Source organism: Anser brachyrhynchus (assembly GCF_964034855.1).
Source record: "Anser brachyrhynchus genome assembly, chromosome: 10".
In the NCBI taxonomy this organism is placed as follows: domain Eukaryota; kingdom Metazoa; phylum Chordata; class Aves; order Anseriformes; family Anatidae; genus Anser; species Anser brachyrhynchus.
The window spans coordinates 10,603,866-10,620,822 of NC_137705.1; the positions used below are offsets into that span (position 1 = coordinate 10,603,866).

The 16,957-nt window shown below is 43.3% G+C and overlaps 1 protein-coding gene across 3 annotated transcripts in view; it reads right to left on the minus strand.

Annotated features, from left to right (window-relative positions):
- LOC308200708 (netrin-4-like) overlaps positions 1-16,874 on the minus strand; it is a 54,803-nt gene extending 37,929 nt beyond the window's left edge. For all 3 annotated transcript variants that reach the window (XM_080606934.1, XM_080606936.1, XM_080606935.1), the window contains exons 1-2: positions 13,641-16,874; positions 6,342-6,883 (exon numbers count right to left, since the gene is read on the minus strand). In XM_080606934.1, coding sequence (XP_080463060.1) covers positions 6,342-6,883; positions 13,641-13,707 — 609 coding nt within the window. In that variant the 5' untranslated portion in view covers positions 13,708-16,874. The remainder of the gene's footprint in view (positions 1-6,341; positions 6,884-13,640) is intronic.
- Between the last annotated feature and the right edge of the window lie 83 nt (positions 16,875-16,957).

Below are 16,957 nucleotides of genomic sequence, written 5' to 3' on the forward strand. Positions count from 1 at the left end.
TCATTTCACTCTTCCGAATTGTCAGGGAAAGTTAAAACACCCAGTTATCATTAGTAGCCGGCAGTGTCTACTGCATCCTCACGGGAGAGCATCCATTTCTCATAAGCGGAGCCACTTATATCTTTAGGTCTTGGCTGAAACCTTACACATGAAAAGATCTAGTAAAGAATATAGTTTCATCAGGAGAGTGAGGTGTGGACAACACTCATCATCAAGAGCAAACAGTAAGTGGTTTTTAGCCTGGAGTTCAAAACTTACAACAATGAATCTCTAAGATCTGTAACATTTTAGACAAGAACTTTTTTTTCACAGTTGAGACTTTAAAAGTTGAGTCTTTTTGACACTTTGAAAGCTTTCACTAAGCTTTCATAAAACAGGGCAGGAAGAAAAATTGATTTGATATCTGCTGCCTATTATGTCAGGAAATTCAGAAGTAATGCTCAAAATACTATTTTGTCTTCCTGGCTGGTTTGTAGGGTGCCGAATATCTCTGAAATGGCTCATTGCATACCAGGTCAGAGCAGGACACTTGGTGCACTCCTCAATTCACTTGCCACGGATGGGAATCCTGGACTGGTCTCATGTCAGTTCAAATTCCCTTCAGACACAAATACTTGAGCCCCTTAATTCTTCCTCCAGGGAAGCAGGGCCTGGCAGTGCTATCTGTTTGTTTACACTGCTGGTGTTAACTGCTTCCTCTCAACTTTCCTCTGCATTTTATCTCCTCTACAGTTCAAGTTAAACGAAATGCTGAACAGACGGCCCTAGTCATAACAACCAGGCACTTACCTTCAGGAGTGACTAATCCCTCCTGGAATCTTTTCCATCTGTAAGTCAGAATAACATCATACAACTTCTAGAGGACAGCCCTGATGACTGTTGGACAATTCACTCCAGTGCAAGACCCTGCCCTTGCACCTTAGCTACTAGGAATTCAACCTCGTGACATGCTGAGCATGTTTCTTTTTAGTGACCCCACTGCTGTATGAGATCAGACCTTTAAGAAGTCACTGAAGTCTCAGTGGTGACCTCTTGAATTATTGATGCTGCCACTTAATGAGGTATGTGTGGGAGGGGAGGGGGATCCTCCTTTGTTTATCAAAAGGTTTGGTATGAATACAGTAAAAGAAAAACCTGAGAAAAGACAGCAAAAATTGTGGGTTGTTGGAGCAGGATCACACGCATTCCACACAGAGCCCCATCCCTGGCCTGGTTTGGTGCACAAGTGGTTCCCCTTTGCAGTAATCATTGCTCAAGGAGTCCCTGTAGGTGGAGAAAGGCAGTGGAGATCTACAGTGTCAGTGCAGAGGCAAAGACCTTCGGTAGGGTTGTCTGCGGCTTTTGTCTGAACAGCCCGGTGGCTTTTGAAGCAGAGAGAATTGCATCCCATCACACCATGTCTTGATCTGACACTCACGGAGTGCATTTAGAAGAGTGATTAAAAGTCTCTTAGCTATAAAGCAAGTCCACTGGTCTTTGACAAAAGACACTGATGGGGACTTCTGTCCCTAAAGAGGTCACCACAGGCTACAAAATGGAGAAGGAACAGGTCTTCTGCACAAGGCACATTTAACTTGTTGCCATAGAAACCAGTACCTAATTCAGCCACACACAATTCTTCCAGCCCCCAGTGAATTCCAGTAATGGGTTTATTATATCACACTTCGTTGGTGTCATCTGTCACGCAGACATTCACATAAATGAACCAGCTTTTGATTTAAAACTACCTTCCTCTAGCCAGACCCAATAGTGGTAGGGTCTTCTTTAGGGTCTTGTGGTTATAAGCAGGTTAGTGTTTTACCCAGCTTTGCATGCTAATGCCTTCCTTTCATGCAAACGTCGCTGTAGATGGAAAAGAACATTTGTTTTCGTTTCCTAATATTCCAGTTTATTAAAAACCTGCTCTTAATTTGTCAGATAGTTGACTGCACTCCTTAACTGCACATGCTGTCAGGATGCAGGTTGAAACATTTTGGTCGTTGTTTTCCCCAGCTGGTGTATGAACTGTAAGTCACACTAACAACTGATGCAAAATAGTGGTAATTTCTCCTTTTGTCTGGGTTAGAGTTAGATTTCCATTGGCTGACCTGAAGGTTTATTTTAGGCTTCTACTTAATTTGTAATCCAAGAAACTAGAGACTGAACTGTGGTAACTCAACTAATACACCACCATTTTGGAAGGAAAGACCCGCTAACAAGCTTATTGGGTTACGACAGGCAAGCGTGCTGCTAGACAGAAGAAACGGCTTGGTTTTTAAAACCACTTTGACTGCTGTACCCCTAATTAACTTGACTTATCGAGGCGTGATTCAAACCCTTGACATGATGTTTGGAGCCAGCTGTCAGTCTGGGTTGGCCCTGACTCAGCTACAATTTGGAGACAAAGAGGAAAAATTGTATTGGAACTGGCAAAGGCCTATGGAGACACAGGTTTTTGGCATATTCAGTAACAAGGACTTCTACGAAAGAGTGGCAAGAAACCAATGTATCATGCTCAGGTGGCTTGCAGATCAACACCAGTGAAAGAAAACAAAATGCTTGCAGGGATTGGAACATGCTTTGTAGTTTATTTCTTCCCTTGTTGCAATTCAAAACATATTGTATATGGTATTATGAACAAATGATTAAGGAAATTGCATGTCTAGTGCTTCTCCTAGTAAATTGCAAGACCGCTAAGTTGAACTGGCAAAGTTTGAATGAATGAGTGTTGGGCTCACTATTCACTTTTAGATTTCAACATTACATGACTTTGGGTGATTAACTTACCAGTGTAAAATTGATCTATAAAATATGTAGAATTAGCGAGTACAGGTGCAAACATAACAACTAATAGACATTGCTAAACAAGTTCGAGAATTAGAGGATCCTTATCACTCTCTAGTGGTTACAAGGACTGAGGAAGAAACAGTTTGCTGAAAACTGGAGTTCTGGAAGTGTAGCTGGAAGTTTGGATGCCCACCGTAACTAATGAGCTAATAGTCAGTGTAGGTTTCATTGTGGCTAAAAGGTGAGACAAATGACAAGAATGATGTCCTGGGAATTCAGCCAATGGAAGTTCTTGTTCGAAGAGATGAAACAAGTGAAGCAAATGATTTGTAGGCAACTGGCAGTGAATAAATTGCTCTTACTCCAAAATCAGAAACTATCAATAGCCTAAGTTCTTTGCCAGAAGAATTAAGATGGGGAGATCCAGGATCTGAGATTTTATCTCCAAAAGTGCAGGAGCAAGGGATATAATAAATGCTGGAGTAAAAGAAAACTGCAAAAGGGACACTAAAAAGTCATCTCCTTGCATTTCTACTGGACTTGTTCCTGAATGTATGACACCATCTGTCTCAGTTCTGCCCCATCTGAGGTGAGGTGGAGATGTGTGACCCTGACAAGAGGTGAAAGATAAAGGATAATTTACAGAAGAGAAGGATACAGCTTAACTTAGTGATACATTGGGTTCTTTTGTGATATTGTAATATCACCCTCTAAAGAGATTTTGCTTCTGTTCTAACCATCTCAAAGTTTTTCTTCTGCCGAGTTTCCTTTTATGCTTCCAGACTCTTTCATTGGTCTTGAAGGATCACCAGAGTGTGCCGACTCAGAGACATGCGTGTCACTTTATGGATGCATGTAGGTTACTGCAACTCTGCCACCTTTTCTTTAACCACCTACATTCTCAGGTCTGGAAGCCAGCTGACCAGAAATCTTGTCCCATGATGTGTCTCCCATGGGTTTTAAACCTAAGTGTTCTTAGTAAGCAATCTCCTTTTTTCAATTCCTTTTGTGCCCTGTTAAAAAGGAATATTGTGTCTCTTCTGAAAGTGAATAGAACAGCACCCAAGAAAAACCTGACTGTCCCTCAGTAGAGAAAACTGACATTCATCTCGGTGCATTAGTTAAAAATTAGGTTGGAAACAGTTTTGATCATTTCAGAAATGTCAGCTTGTGATGTGAGCTCCTCAGCTCTCCAAGGCTTAGCCACCATCAGTAATTGGATAGGTCAGGGAGAAGGTGCAAAAGGAGAGAACACTGCACAAAGCACTGATGGGGATTCAGCTTCCATCCACCTCAGTTGGGAGCCAGTGCTTGAGGGGATACCCTTGTGACATTTGTGACATCTTTAAAATAAATTGTAAAACTGCATTTCTGAGATGTGTGGGCAAAGCTCCCATGAGACTTGTAGTAAAAGTAGCAATGTCACTCAGGCAAATCTGATCAGGTATCACTTTAAATAACTACGCTCTGCCGCCTTTTATTTTCATTCACAAAAGAATCTGCTGTGTCATATTGCTGACCTGAAAAGTCTAATGCTTTTGCACCCTTGCCATAGCAGTATTTGATGGATTGGTTAAGAGTTCTCTGTAAAGTTTGTTCAGAACTCCAGAATCCTTTTGAGTTTATTTGCTGTGAAACTGTTCAGCTTGTTCTCTGTTAAGCAGCTGTACAGATTCCCATGTGCTGCTTTCAGCTCTCCATCCCATAGAGGAAGTGTATTCAATTCATGTAACAGTTCATGAAAGTATTTGGGATCTGCAAGGGTATGACCTGTAAATATATGACTGTTCTTACTGTTACTGTTATTTTCTAACATCTACTACCACAGCATGAATTGGTTAAAGATACACATATTCATTTAGGTGTGGTGGCTGCCCAAGTTGAAAGAATCATTCGACACTTGTAATGACAAAGGCTTTTGTTGGATGTATGTTTTATTATTTGATTTTCTGCCATCCACCCTTCGGATTTGTTTCAGCAACAACACGTGGTCTTAATGATATTCCCCAAGGTTAAGCAAGCACAAAACCCTACATAATGCAGGGTAACAGGAGATACTGTATAGAAAAGGAAGAGTTGTTTTGTGTCTAAGGCCAAGCCATTCACCTCAAAGCCTGAATTCTATTCCTTATTTTACCAGAACTGTCCTGTTCCACCACAAGCCACTTCTACCTTTCTGGGGAAGCTTTCCGTGTCTGTGAAATGGCAACAGGACCGTTGTATGCGTGCTGAAGATCGTTATATAGATCTTGCAAAGTACTTCCAGATTTTTCGTTGGATGGCACAAAACAGTGGAAAATCATAATAGTTGCCTAGATTATGTATTGACGTGGCAAATTCTAATCTCTCTACAGAAGACATTTGGATGTATATGACTTCATTGTATCCTAATAACTAACTAGCAGAATTACTACTCCAGGAAGAAGACAGTAGTTAGATGATTTGCTCCAGATTTCCAATACACAGAGATGTTTCCCAGCCTTGTTGCACAAAGATTAACTCAGTCTCTGCTTACTGCTCTTTTTCTGTCTCAGGTGTAGGACACTGATTTCTTTCTTCTCAAGTGCATTTTGAAGTGCACTGCTGAAACCACTGTGTTTTTCTGAAGGCTATTGGGATCATTTACCTCACACCTGAGCTTAATTTACAGCAAGTATTACTGCCAAACCTGTGTGATCACTTCCAGACAGGGAAACCAAGAGGACTGTGACTTCTCTAAGGAAGAGAGAAGGAAGTGAAAGGATTCCAGCCTCTGGCGGGACTACAGGAATGTCTCATAGTCTCTCTGTGTGCTTTTCTGTCTCCTCTAAAAAAAAGACACCAATGATATTTACCTTCTTTCCCATCTAAATTGTTTTCAGATTAATGAATGCAAATATAGCTAAGCTAATTATCTGATTACTAAGCAGTCGCTTATGTTCTCAGAGGAATTTATCAGAACAATTGTGCATTTATTTTAAAAGAAAACCTTCTGCATGTTTAATCAGAATATTCATACCAAAGGAGGACCCTTTCCCCCTGCTGAACAGTGGAATCTGCCTGCTCAGTCACAATTCCTGTTTCTAAATGGTTTCATTTTTGGAGCCTTTGTCTTGATACAACCAGAATGGACACCGCCAGCAGGAGTAGTTGCACTAAAAGTTCAGGGAAGGTTGTATTTAAAACATCCAGGACCTTTTATATGGTGAAAGACAATTTGAAAGTGCTGTTCATGTCATCCTAAAGGAGGAAAACATTTTGGATAAATAAGGCTCTACAAATGTGTATTTTTTCTACATCTGTTTTGGTGGTGTTTTACTTCAGTTATTGGCATCTGCAATGTAAAAATAGGCAAAAATGTTAATCCTATCCTCTGCAACTCTCATAAAAGAAACTTGCTAAAACATTTCCATTCAATTTCATTGATATATCATTTCTTTATTTCTTCCCCTTTATTTTCTTAACATAAAACCTTTGAGAAGGGGGTACCTTTCTTAATTTATAGGCAGTGTCTTTTTGAGCTTGTACTCTCCAACTTTCAGCCCATCTTTAGCTGTTTGACATTAAACTTTGTCCAAACCTTAGTTATCGCTTACCTCTCCTCTGGTGCAGGGCACTGCATCTGAATATCTGGAAGTACACATGGAGCCCTCCTCATTGAGATCATCCTGGAGCCCGAAAGTCGCTGTACAGTTGACAGAGAAATACTTGTAGGGCCTCCAAGTCTGCCCATAGTCCTGGGATCTTTCCAGCACCATCGCGGCTGGGCGCGGGGACTTGAACACAGCGATGACGTGGGTCAGGTAGAACTCCGTTTCGAAGTCCAGCCTGATTTCTTCCCTGTGCACCCCTTGGGCAGACTGCCACCAGGAGACTGGATTTGCGAAGAAATCATCTGTCATGTCAGCAGGGAGGTGGGAGTTATCAGGCTGGTTGGCATTGCATTTGGTGCAGTGAGGCTGCCCACAGCCACGGGAGGCCAGGTGGAGGAGATTTTGGTCTGGGTAGAAGCAGTACAGTTCTGTGCTGTTCTGCCCACACGTGGTGAGGGTGACTGGTGTCCTCCCTCTTGCAAGGTTTCCCACTGGAGGGTTGCAAGAACGGCCATTACAGCGCAAAGCTTGTAGCCTCATGGGATCTGAAAGACAGGCAAAAGAAATAAAGCTAAGCAGAACTCCTCAAACAATTCTAAAGCTGTAAGACTGGTGACTGTGAAAATGGTTGGTGTCCTCTTCTGGGGATCGACGTCCAAGAGGACTTCTCCTAAGGAGAGCTTCTTCTCACACAAAGTTTGGAGGGACTTTCTCAGTAAATCTAGTCATTGTTTTAGGTGTCTGACTTGGAAGCTGAGGTCTTTAGAAAACTCAGCCTTTACCCATAAGCACTTGAAACTCTAACTTTGATACCTGTTGAGAATGCAGTTGCATCAGTCCATTAAGTTATACATTTAACTGCAGGAATCTTGTGTTTTCTTACTCTCACTCTTGTACAGCTGCATATCTGAGGGCTGAATCTGTGCAATGTGTTTATTTTACTGTAATCAGAAAGCTAAGCTAAACTGTACTGTACATTATCGATTCATTAAGAAAAGAGATGATTCCTGTGCTACAAATTGCAGACACTGTTTACACATAAAAACAGATGAAGAAAGCATATATCTCTCTAGTTATGTGTTATTGACCTAATTTTAAGAGGTGCTGAATTTCTGCTACTCCTATTGAGAGGAGCTGGAGTTTCTAATACTTAGCAGAGCTGAAAATCAAGTCTTTCTTTTTTTTCATTTTTTTTAAACACATTGACATGGAGATAGGTGAATATATTCTGTTTGCCAAGTTTGCAAATACAGCAAAAAAAATGTTTTGCTATCTTCAATGTATGCATCTACTTATTTCTAAATTAGGAAAGGTAGGGATAACTACAAAATCCTAATATTGTTTGGAAATTAGTAGTGTTTTGTGACACTGGATTTATAGGTCACTCCCAAAACCTTATTACCAAATTGGAGAAAACTGCTTCTCTAATGACATACAATGTCCTCTTTGCAATTTAACAGTCCAGAATGAGTTAAAGACTGACCTTGCAAGGTCATAAATCTAATCCAAGAGGTCACAAGTCAGATGACTCAATATAAGTCCTACAGGAAATGACCCTTCCAATGAAACATAGGATGACCGTAAACCCTGGGTAATCTAGGAGCAGTTCAAAGGTCAGCTATTAGTTCAAGATTCTAGGTCAAATTTTAAAATCCCTGCTCAGGTTATATTTGGCCCTTCCTCAGGCAAAATAAGTTTTCAAATCAAGTTAGGCCAAAGAAAATTCATTTTGATTCAGCCTTATGAAATTAGCCAAATCATAAATGTATTTGGGTGAAGCTGATGTTCTTCTTTCCCAAAGAATTGTTTAAGGTGAAAAAATGCATCCAGCCTGCACGGTTTTCCCTCTGAGTTGCTTCTGTCCTTAGTTCTTAATGACAGTTCTGCACAGGCCAGAAGAGAAAGGGATAGACATTGTTTTGGAAAACATCTCATGCATTTTGCATTCCAGGATTAGGACACAAAATCAAGCTGCTGCACATCCACTGAATCCCATTGACCAATGGTGTGTGCTATTTTAGCTTACATACAATGTAAGGTGATATTAAATTTCAGGTAGCATGGAAGTGCATAATCCAAAAATGCTCTTTACTTAGAAGAAGATGGAAGCCACCTTCAGAGGCCCTTGGATTGGGTGCGTGTTTGCCTTGCAGACATTTTAAGCAGAAGTCTCAGGGAAGGATGGTTGTCAGGAGACACAGTATGTTTCCTCTTGATGGAGGTGCTCTTCCACCATTGACTACGATGGGATGACCAAGATTTATTTGGGTATTCCAGTGAAATCCTAGGAGACTGGTAGAGCTTGGAGGGCAGCAGTGCCTGATCTGCACCTAATTGTCCCTGGATTGAAGGAATGAAAGCTGTCCCACCATGAGGAGGGAATGAGGAGAATGAGGAGAATGACTTTCACAAGTCAGCTGGAAATGAAAGCAAAGAAGATGGTAATGCTTGACTCTATCACTTCTGTTCTTTGCTCCACATCTTCAACTGAGCAGTTGATTCTTAGCACTGCTGGTGGTCCTCCACCAAGCCCTCTTACCATCCTGACTGCTTGACAACCATGTCAAGTGATTTTCTTTCTGACTGTAAACTTCTTATCTGAGGCTAGTAGAGTTACAGGGGAACACCAGGAGGTTCAGACATTTTACCTGGAAGGTTTCTTGCAATTTCTCTGAGTCTTTTCATGAGAAAGGACTCAGGTTTCCCCAAAAGTTGTTTAGAGCTTTGTCCTTTTTGCAGAACAATTGACATTCCAAATTTTTCTGCCTAGAGGGTGAATTTCACTGAGTCATGCACAGTTCCTGAGATAAACATAAATCCATCCTTGCAGGTCAGCAAAAATATAATGGCTTGCAACTGCAATGCCTCAAGAAAGTCTTCGCAAGTGGCGCTTAAATGCCCATATTACCTGGTCTGGCTTGTTCATGTCTCAGCTGTTCAGTAGAAATTATTGGAAATAAGGAAAGCACAGCAATTTCTGTGTTTCAAGTAGATTGGATAGTAAGTGCTTTTGCTCCGTGCTGCAGAGAGGTGTCATCTTTGCCTCCAGAGAATTGTAGTGGGACCAGCTTTATAGCTGAGCTTTGAACAAGCATTAGCTCTAACAAGAGTCCAGATTGCTAAGTTCTGAACAAGAGTGGGTTCATGTTACAAATGCTATTGGGTTATGGATTAATATAGCGTGTAATTAAAAGAAAGTCCATCTTTATTGATGCACCACACCACTGATGCTTTCACAGAGGAAATGGCATGCTGGAGTTCTAAATTTAAGGAGTTGCACAGGGGAAGCTTTGCAGACAAGAATGTGAGAAAGTAAAAAAGGAAACATTTTTTAAAAAGAATGGCTGCTTTTCACATTTCCCATTAATGGGATATCAGTCTCGCACCAAGTTTTTCAGCTGTTTTTATCTGAACCTGGAAAAGGAGGAAGAACGTGGTTGTTCTCCTGAACAACAGTCACAAGAAGCTTTATCTGCTCCGCCTGCTAATGCAGCAACATCGATAAATAGTTCCTGTCCAAACTGCTGTGTCATTAGGAAAACGGGAGAAGAGCAACATCTAAATTAGCAGAAGGGAGTTCGAGAGCAGGAGAGATGGTGGAAAACAAAATCTGCAGTTGATTAAAAACTTTGCATTTAAAGAAATCAATTGGCAGAACACTGCTTGGCTACAAGGATAGTGCAGCCTTCCCATCACTCACCAATTCTGTGGAAAGAACACCAAGTGTGGAATTTGGACAGCGAGGGGGTACTGCTGCAGAAGAGAAACAGCAGCCAGGCAAGCAGGCAACTTAACCCGAGAGGGCTCACTGAATAATTCATAAAAAATGAAACAGTTTGATTGTGCACGGGCACTGCCTGGTATTGAAGTTGATTAGCTTACACTCCATGGTGGACGGCTTGGCTCCAGAAGTGATATCATTAATCTATTTGTCTTTCTGCTCCCTCCGAGCTGTGCCACAAAGCGGCAGGTCAGTGGCACTTGGCTGGCACGTGTTCTTACAGTGGTGTTAGCTGGTGGCTGGGGAGCCGTACATTTCAGGGGAGGTCACACTGATGATATGACTGGGACACCATTTCAAAGGAAGGTGTCTTTCTTCAGGGTCTTGTAACCTTACGGATATTAACTAAAAACATATTCAATGTTTTATTTATTTATTTTTTCTCCCTCCATGGATATCCAGTGGAAGAAAGGCCATGTGGGAACTGAGTCAAAGCCTGCTGACATGAGTAGAAAAATGCCAAATATTTTCTGTGTGATTTGAATTGGGGGTTTTATTTCTTTTCCATATGCAAAAATTGTGATTTTGTGCATTTGAGTCTCTTACAGTGAAACAGGAGAGCAACTTTCACCCTTCTGAATAGAAGATCTTTGGGCTTCTTCTGCAAAGTTTTTGATGGAGCAGTTTCAGCATCTATGTCCAGCCTGGATTTCACTTGTTCTGTATCTGCTTAACTTTTTTCTTAATAAGCAAAGACTTTTAAACGCCATTCTAAAGCCTACTATCCTGGGGACATGAATTGCTCAAGGTTTTATTAATCAAATCTAGGACTTTGGTCCTCGATGCTGGTTTCAAAAGAAGTGCTACAACCCTTTGGTTTGTCTGGGGCCAGCACGCAATAAGTTTGGCAAGTTGTCATCCATTTGTGAGTGGCCTCACAGCTGAAGCTAATGAGCTAGCCTTCATAAATACCCTAACGGTGATGTTCTGAATATGCTACAAGACCAAACTGCTCCTGAGACATGGCCTGAGGCACGGGCAGAATGAGTATGAGATCCCAGGTCTGGGCGCTCTTTCATATCAGGCAGTTGCAGTCTGCCCGCAGCATCCTTCCTGGAGCAGCAGTGGGCTCCAACACCTGCACCCTTATTGCAGAAGAACTGAACAATCCCAGCCCAGAGGAAACCAAACCCAGCTGATAACGAGGTCCTGCAGCTGATTATAAGCTTGGTGCAAGAAATGGCCATTTTTGACCACACCACGCCCCCTTTTGGAGGGCTGCCATCGGGAGGAGAGCTGGCCCAGCACCGCTCCCCTGGGCGCTGCTCCCTGGGGAGGGCTGCGGCTGGCCAGGGGCGAAGGGAGAGCCCAGGCTGCTGTCAGCCCCGTGAGCAGCTGGCCCCATATGCAAGAGTTTTCAGGCTGCTGTGGGGTTTATATGAGGGGAATAAGGTCCTCCACCTGGGAGAAGAGGGGAAGGTCCACATCTGACAATATAAAACCTAGGTGACTCCTCCAGCCTCACAACTAAGTTTTTTTTCCCCTTGCATTGTATTTAAAGATCTAAGGAGCCAATCCTGACAACTGCGGCTGTCTCCTCTGCACAGAGGTGGCAGAAGGCAAATATGGCACTTCCCACAAATAATGTACTCCATGTACTCCCCACACAACCGCCCAGCAATTTGTTTCACTTCTGATCAGGACAGACCAACTATAGTGCTGAAAAAGGAATTTCCTGGGTAGGCTAATAGATTATGACAATACTTCTCTGTATACCTGTCTGCTTCCTTTTACACAGATTGGCTAAATACTGCCAGAATTAGCTGTAGTCCAAGCAATATTGACCCTGCCTCTGATAGGACCTGGAAAGATTCAAGGTTAGTTCAAGATTTTTACCTTGCTTCTTAAAAAGAAAAAAGACTAAAATGAACAGGTAGACCTTGGGCTTTCACAGACTGGTGGTTTGTGCAACCTTTTGGCCAAACAGTGTATATTTATTTAAAGCAACTTTGAATCTTCAGTGTCATCACCTTCAATAGCCAATTATTTTGCTGTTAATCACGGTGTCCTACACTATTATTCTGAGAGTGTTTAGCTCCACACAGTCAGCTGTGGGCTGCTTTTCCTTGAAGATTCATCTTCACTTTGAGTATTGGATGCAGAGCAAATTAAGGTTAGTTTATAGCAGGCTGCTTTCTGCAGCAGCATCAGCAAGTTTAAAAGACATCTCTGTAACCTTCCTGTGCTATGTTTCAACATACGTATCCTGTAGGGAGAGTTCTAGCCCAGGAGACTAGTAAATGCCCAAGATAAAACACTAAGGGGACTAAGATACCTTGTCCTCCCTCCAATCAGTCCCTGTAATGTTGCGATAGCCAAACGTTTTCCCAAATGAGTCACAGGATAATCTGGCAGGACTGTAAATTTATGAGCTATTTTCAGTTTTTAAGAAAATAACTTCTGCAGTTAGGAAGTCTAATGTCTGTGTTATTAAAAAGGTTCTAACTAAGCCATAATCTGAGCTGAAGCCTCCTGATCTGCCTTTGATTTTACCAAATCCTGCATGGTATCTGAACACTTCAGTCACTTTAAAATCACTACATGAGGAGTGTTGCTCCAGTCCTAATACTCAGAGCACGCAGGTGAAATTTAAACCACTGGTATGCTTTGCTATGCAGAAAGACAGATCCCAAGCCAGTATCCCAATGGGAAAGTCACCAAGGACATATTGTTATTTTGTCAATGCTTGTTTATATTTTTCTGGACTGATCTGCGTAATTCATCCCTTTTAACCTTAAAGAGGTGTTAAATCACAGTAGGAAGAAAGCAATCTAATGCTTTGCTTCCTTTCCCTTAAGGAATTAGTCTCTATCATAATGCAGGTATTTGTAGAAGCCTATGTAAATACCAATACAGCTATATCATTCCTATGTATGCTCATTTGTACACCCACATATGCACACACAACTTACCAACTTCTCTTTCTGCCCTAGTCCGTTGTGTTTTTTTTTCTCTAATACAGATTTAATCTTGTCCACTGCATGTTAACAACTGAATCAGTGAATACACTGAATGAATGGGTTTTCTTTGATTAATAGGAACTCATAAGCAGTGTCTCTGACTTTTAATGATGAAAAATGGAGTTAGCAGAGAATAATTCAGATTCCTTCAGTGGTGCTGTCCAAGGATCTTGTCATTTCACTCTTGTCCTGCCCAGGAAGCCAGTGTTTCTTCCTCAAAACAAACATCCAGCTTATCTCAATCTATCCACCTCTTTCTTTCTCTCTTATTTTTCTTTCATTCATAGAAATAATACAGCTTTTCCCTTTAAGAATGTATGAAAGAGTACATCCTATTATAAGTCTTTGGGGGATGACTGAGCTGTAAAGCTGTGTATCATGGAATAAGAGGCATTCATATACATCGACTAACCCAGATTCCTTGTAAAAATGCAATCTAAAATAAAGAGGTTGACATAAAAAAATTACCATACTTTACAGATTAGATTTCTATTCCTTTTCCCCTTGCTCAACTTAGGATAAATTGTTTCATGAATGGCAATATTGATTTATTTTGCTTACCTGCTCCTCCGTGGCCAGAAATAAAATATTCCAAGAACACAATCAGCACGATGCCTTTATGCTGCATGGCTGTCAGTAAAATATCTGTCCTCGGTGAAGCAAAAAAGAGCTGCAGTAATCTACAGGTTTGGTGCTTGCATGGCTTTTCTGTATTTTCTTTCTTTCTTTCTGCTCACCTTCCTCTTAGTGCAGGGGTCAAGGCTGCTGTCTCATTCTTCTTGTTTTCCTTTGGGTCTGGAGCCTTTTTTTTTTTTTTTTTTTTTTCTCTTTCAGGGCTCAGATGCCTTCTGGGTGTCACCCGTACATCGCTTCCAATAAATAAATAAATAACAAGGATTTGCCGTGTCTTCACCCCTCTCCATGCAGCGGGCCGGGGATGTTCACATCCCTGCTGCAGCCCCCTGAATGCACCATCGAGGGCTGGTGCGACGCGGGGAGCTCTCTTCGGTCCGCTCTCTTGCGGATGCTAGTCCGAAACTTTCCTTTCTGCTCCTTGCTTTTGCTGGAGCTTCCTTTTGGCTTCCTTCCCCCTGGCAACCTTCCCTACCCCCTTGGCAGCCCCCGCAGCTAGCCGGGGTGGCGATGGGGTCCCGGCTGCGGGAACCCCGCTTTGGTGGGAGCTCTGCCCCCAAACCCGCTTCCCCTTTGCTCCCTGCAGCAGAGGGGTCATAAGAAGAGAGTTGGCTTTTCTCGCTGAGAGCTGATGAGAAGCAAGTGCTTTCCTGGCTCTTCTCTCTTGTCAGTTTGGGTGGCTTGATTTTATTTCCTAGCCCTCCTCCCTCCGCTGGCACGGAAGCCACTGATCCCACAGCGAGCGCCAGGGGCTAAGAGCAAAACCCCAAAGCGGCGGGGGGGTGGGGGGGGGCTCGCCGGGGCCGGGGGACCCCTGGTCGGGGTCGGGGCTGCCGGAGGGAGCCTGGGGCAGGGGCTGCGCTCAGGTGCGGGGGAAAAAAAGGGGCTGGAGGGCAGCTCCTGCCTCCCTCCGGCTGCAGCGAGGCTCAGGGTTGGGGTTCCCCCCCTCCGGGGCTGGGAGTTAGCCTCAAGTTTCCTCTCTGCCTCTAGCACATCCCTCGGTCCTGAGCGGGCAGTTCGCCTCTCTGGTCCTGTCTGGCTGCAGAGGGGATTATTATAACATGTGATCTTCTTCCTGTTCTTTATACGTGCTTTTTTTTTTTTTTTTTTTTTTTTTTTTAGGGTGGAGGAGGAGGAGGATGGGTCGGTTCCGCACCTCCTCGTCGGCTGGGCTGGTCCTCGGTGCGCTCAGATGCAGGCGTTGTTCTCCGGCAGCATCTTCTGCTCCAGGAGCCTGCCCGTCCTCCGTCTGCCCGTCCGTCTGCCCGTCCGTCTGCCCGGCCGTGGGTGTGCGGGGCGGGGGCAGCCCGCTCAGCCCGCCCCGGCTGCTGCCTGCTGTCCCTTGTCCCTGCAGCACCCTCTGCCAGCCCTGCCGGCACATGACAGCTGCCCCACACCGCGGCGACACAGCCCCCCCGGGGCACCCCAAAGGCAGCCTCAAGGCGTGGGGACAGCGGGGAAGGTCTGGGGGGTTTGTCCCTCGCAAGGTGGGCGATTGGGAGCGAGCATCGGGTTTATTTCCATAGGCAAGGGCAGACACGAGCTGGGAGAAGCCAGCGAGGGGACTTGGGGCTTCCTGGGGGGCTGCGCTGGCACCGCTGACACATCTGCCTTCATGCAGGGCATGACCTTGAAGTCGGATCTGCCAGCCCCAGATTTTTTTGGAGGGGGTAACTCCAACACCCAGCGAGGCTCCAGCATCAGGGGTAAAAGCACTCAGCCCTAGAAATAATTTTAATTCAGGGAGTGACAACCCCCCCAACCCACCCCCCAGCTCCGTTCTCTCTTTCTTCAGCTTTTAAGGCAGTGTAATGCCGTTACCTTCTGTTTGATGTCACGGAGGGAAGCAGGCTCAATGGGAGTAGACGAGGTTATTCTCGTGCCCATGTGTGCACAGGATCAGACCTTAGAGGGATTTGCAGAATGTGGGTCATACAAAGCAGAATAAGGAAAAATTTATTTCCCTTTGCAGTGGGAATGTTTATGTAAGGCAGAGTTATTTAGCTATGTATTGGAGGAGAATTTTCTAACTTTACCCTTATCTTCCTTTTTTTGTGCGTTTTTAATAAGAAAACCAAATAGAAAATTTTAAAATATGTAGGAAAAATTTCCTCTCCTTTTTGTCTTTGCCTTTTGTTTGAAAACAGTTAAAATACTGAATAATTACAAAACATAATTCTCTCTCCTAAGTGACAGTTAGCATCCTTCAGAGGGTTTGAGAGCGGTGCGCTCAGCTCCCCTGGGACGTTCTGAGTTCTTTCAACTCAAGCATCTTCAGCGGGAGCTGGGGAAATGCAGTATGTCCTAGAGCTACAGGCAGTGTGACATTAATGAGATGCTGTCATTTAATAATTGTGCTTTGTCGCCATTGCTTGTTGATTGCTGCCTTTGTGAAAAAAAATAATGTGGCATTTTTTTTATTCCTAGGTTTTAGGCTTGTCACTAACTGAAAAGTTTCTTCCAGATAATTTCCTCAGACTTAAACTGTGGCACTTGAGAAAATTCCCTGGCCGTGAGTTGTAGTTCCGTGGATGTAATAAAGGTCAAGAAGCTCCTGTATAATTTAAACAACAACTCAAAATGGGGAGCAAAGTTCATGTTGCTCTTTAAGTGGAAAGTCAAAGTTAAGCATATTCATTTACTTGTGATGTCTGGATGGCAACAACATAAGACTTTCCAGTTGTTGTTAACTGTAGGTTATAAAAGTGACTTAAAACTGAAAGCCTTAATTTCTCTTCCTTATTATTGCCTGTCTTGAGGAAAACAGTAACAGAGGTACTGTTTTCAGTTTAGTACTACTAAAACCCAGGCATGCCTGTGAGCTAAGAGGAGCTAAAATCTAAGGGGGACATTTTGCTGTTATCATTGACAGCTGCTGCTGTCCAGAGGACCGCCTGATGATATTTGAGGAACAGCCCATACCTAGAGGTGTCAGGCAGAGAATGCACATCTTAGCTGAACAGTGTGTATGAACAATGATGTGAATAATGATGATTTGCTTTAGTCAGCTCCTGAACTATAGAAATGTAAAAGCACAATCCCTGAAGTCTCAAGCAAGGTTCATGCTCCAGACCCTGACTTTCGCTGGGGGAACCAGCTAATGTGGAAAGTGACTGCTCTAGTGGCTTAGCACAGCACCACCTGACAAAGCACCCAGAGAACAAACAGCAAAACTGTGAATCATTCATTTTGGAGGAGGACAGGAGAGCCAATGGCATGGCACAGAGGGGGTAGGTGTGTCAACT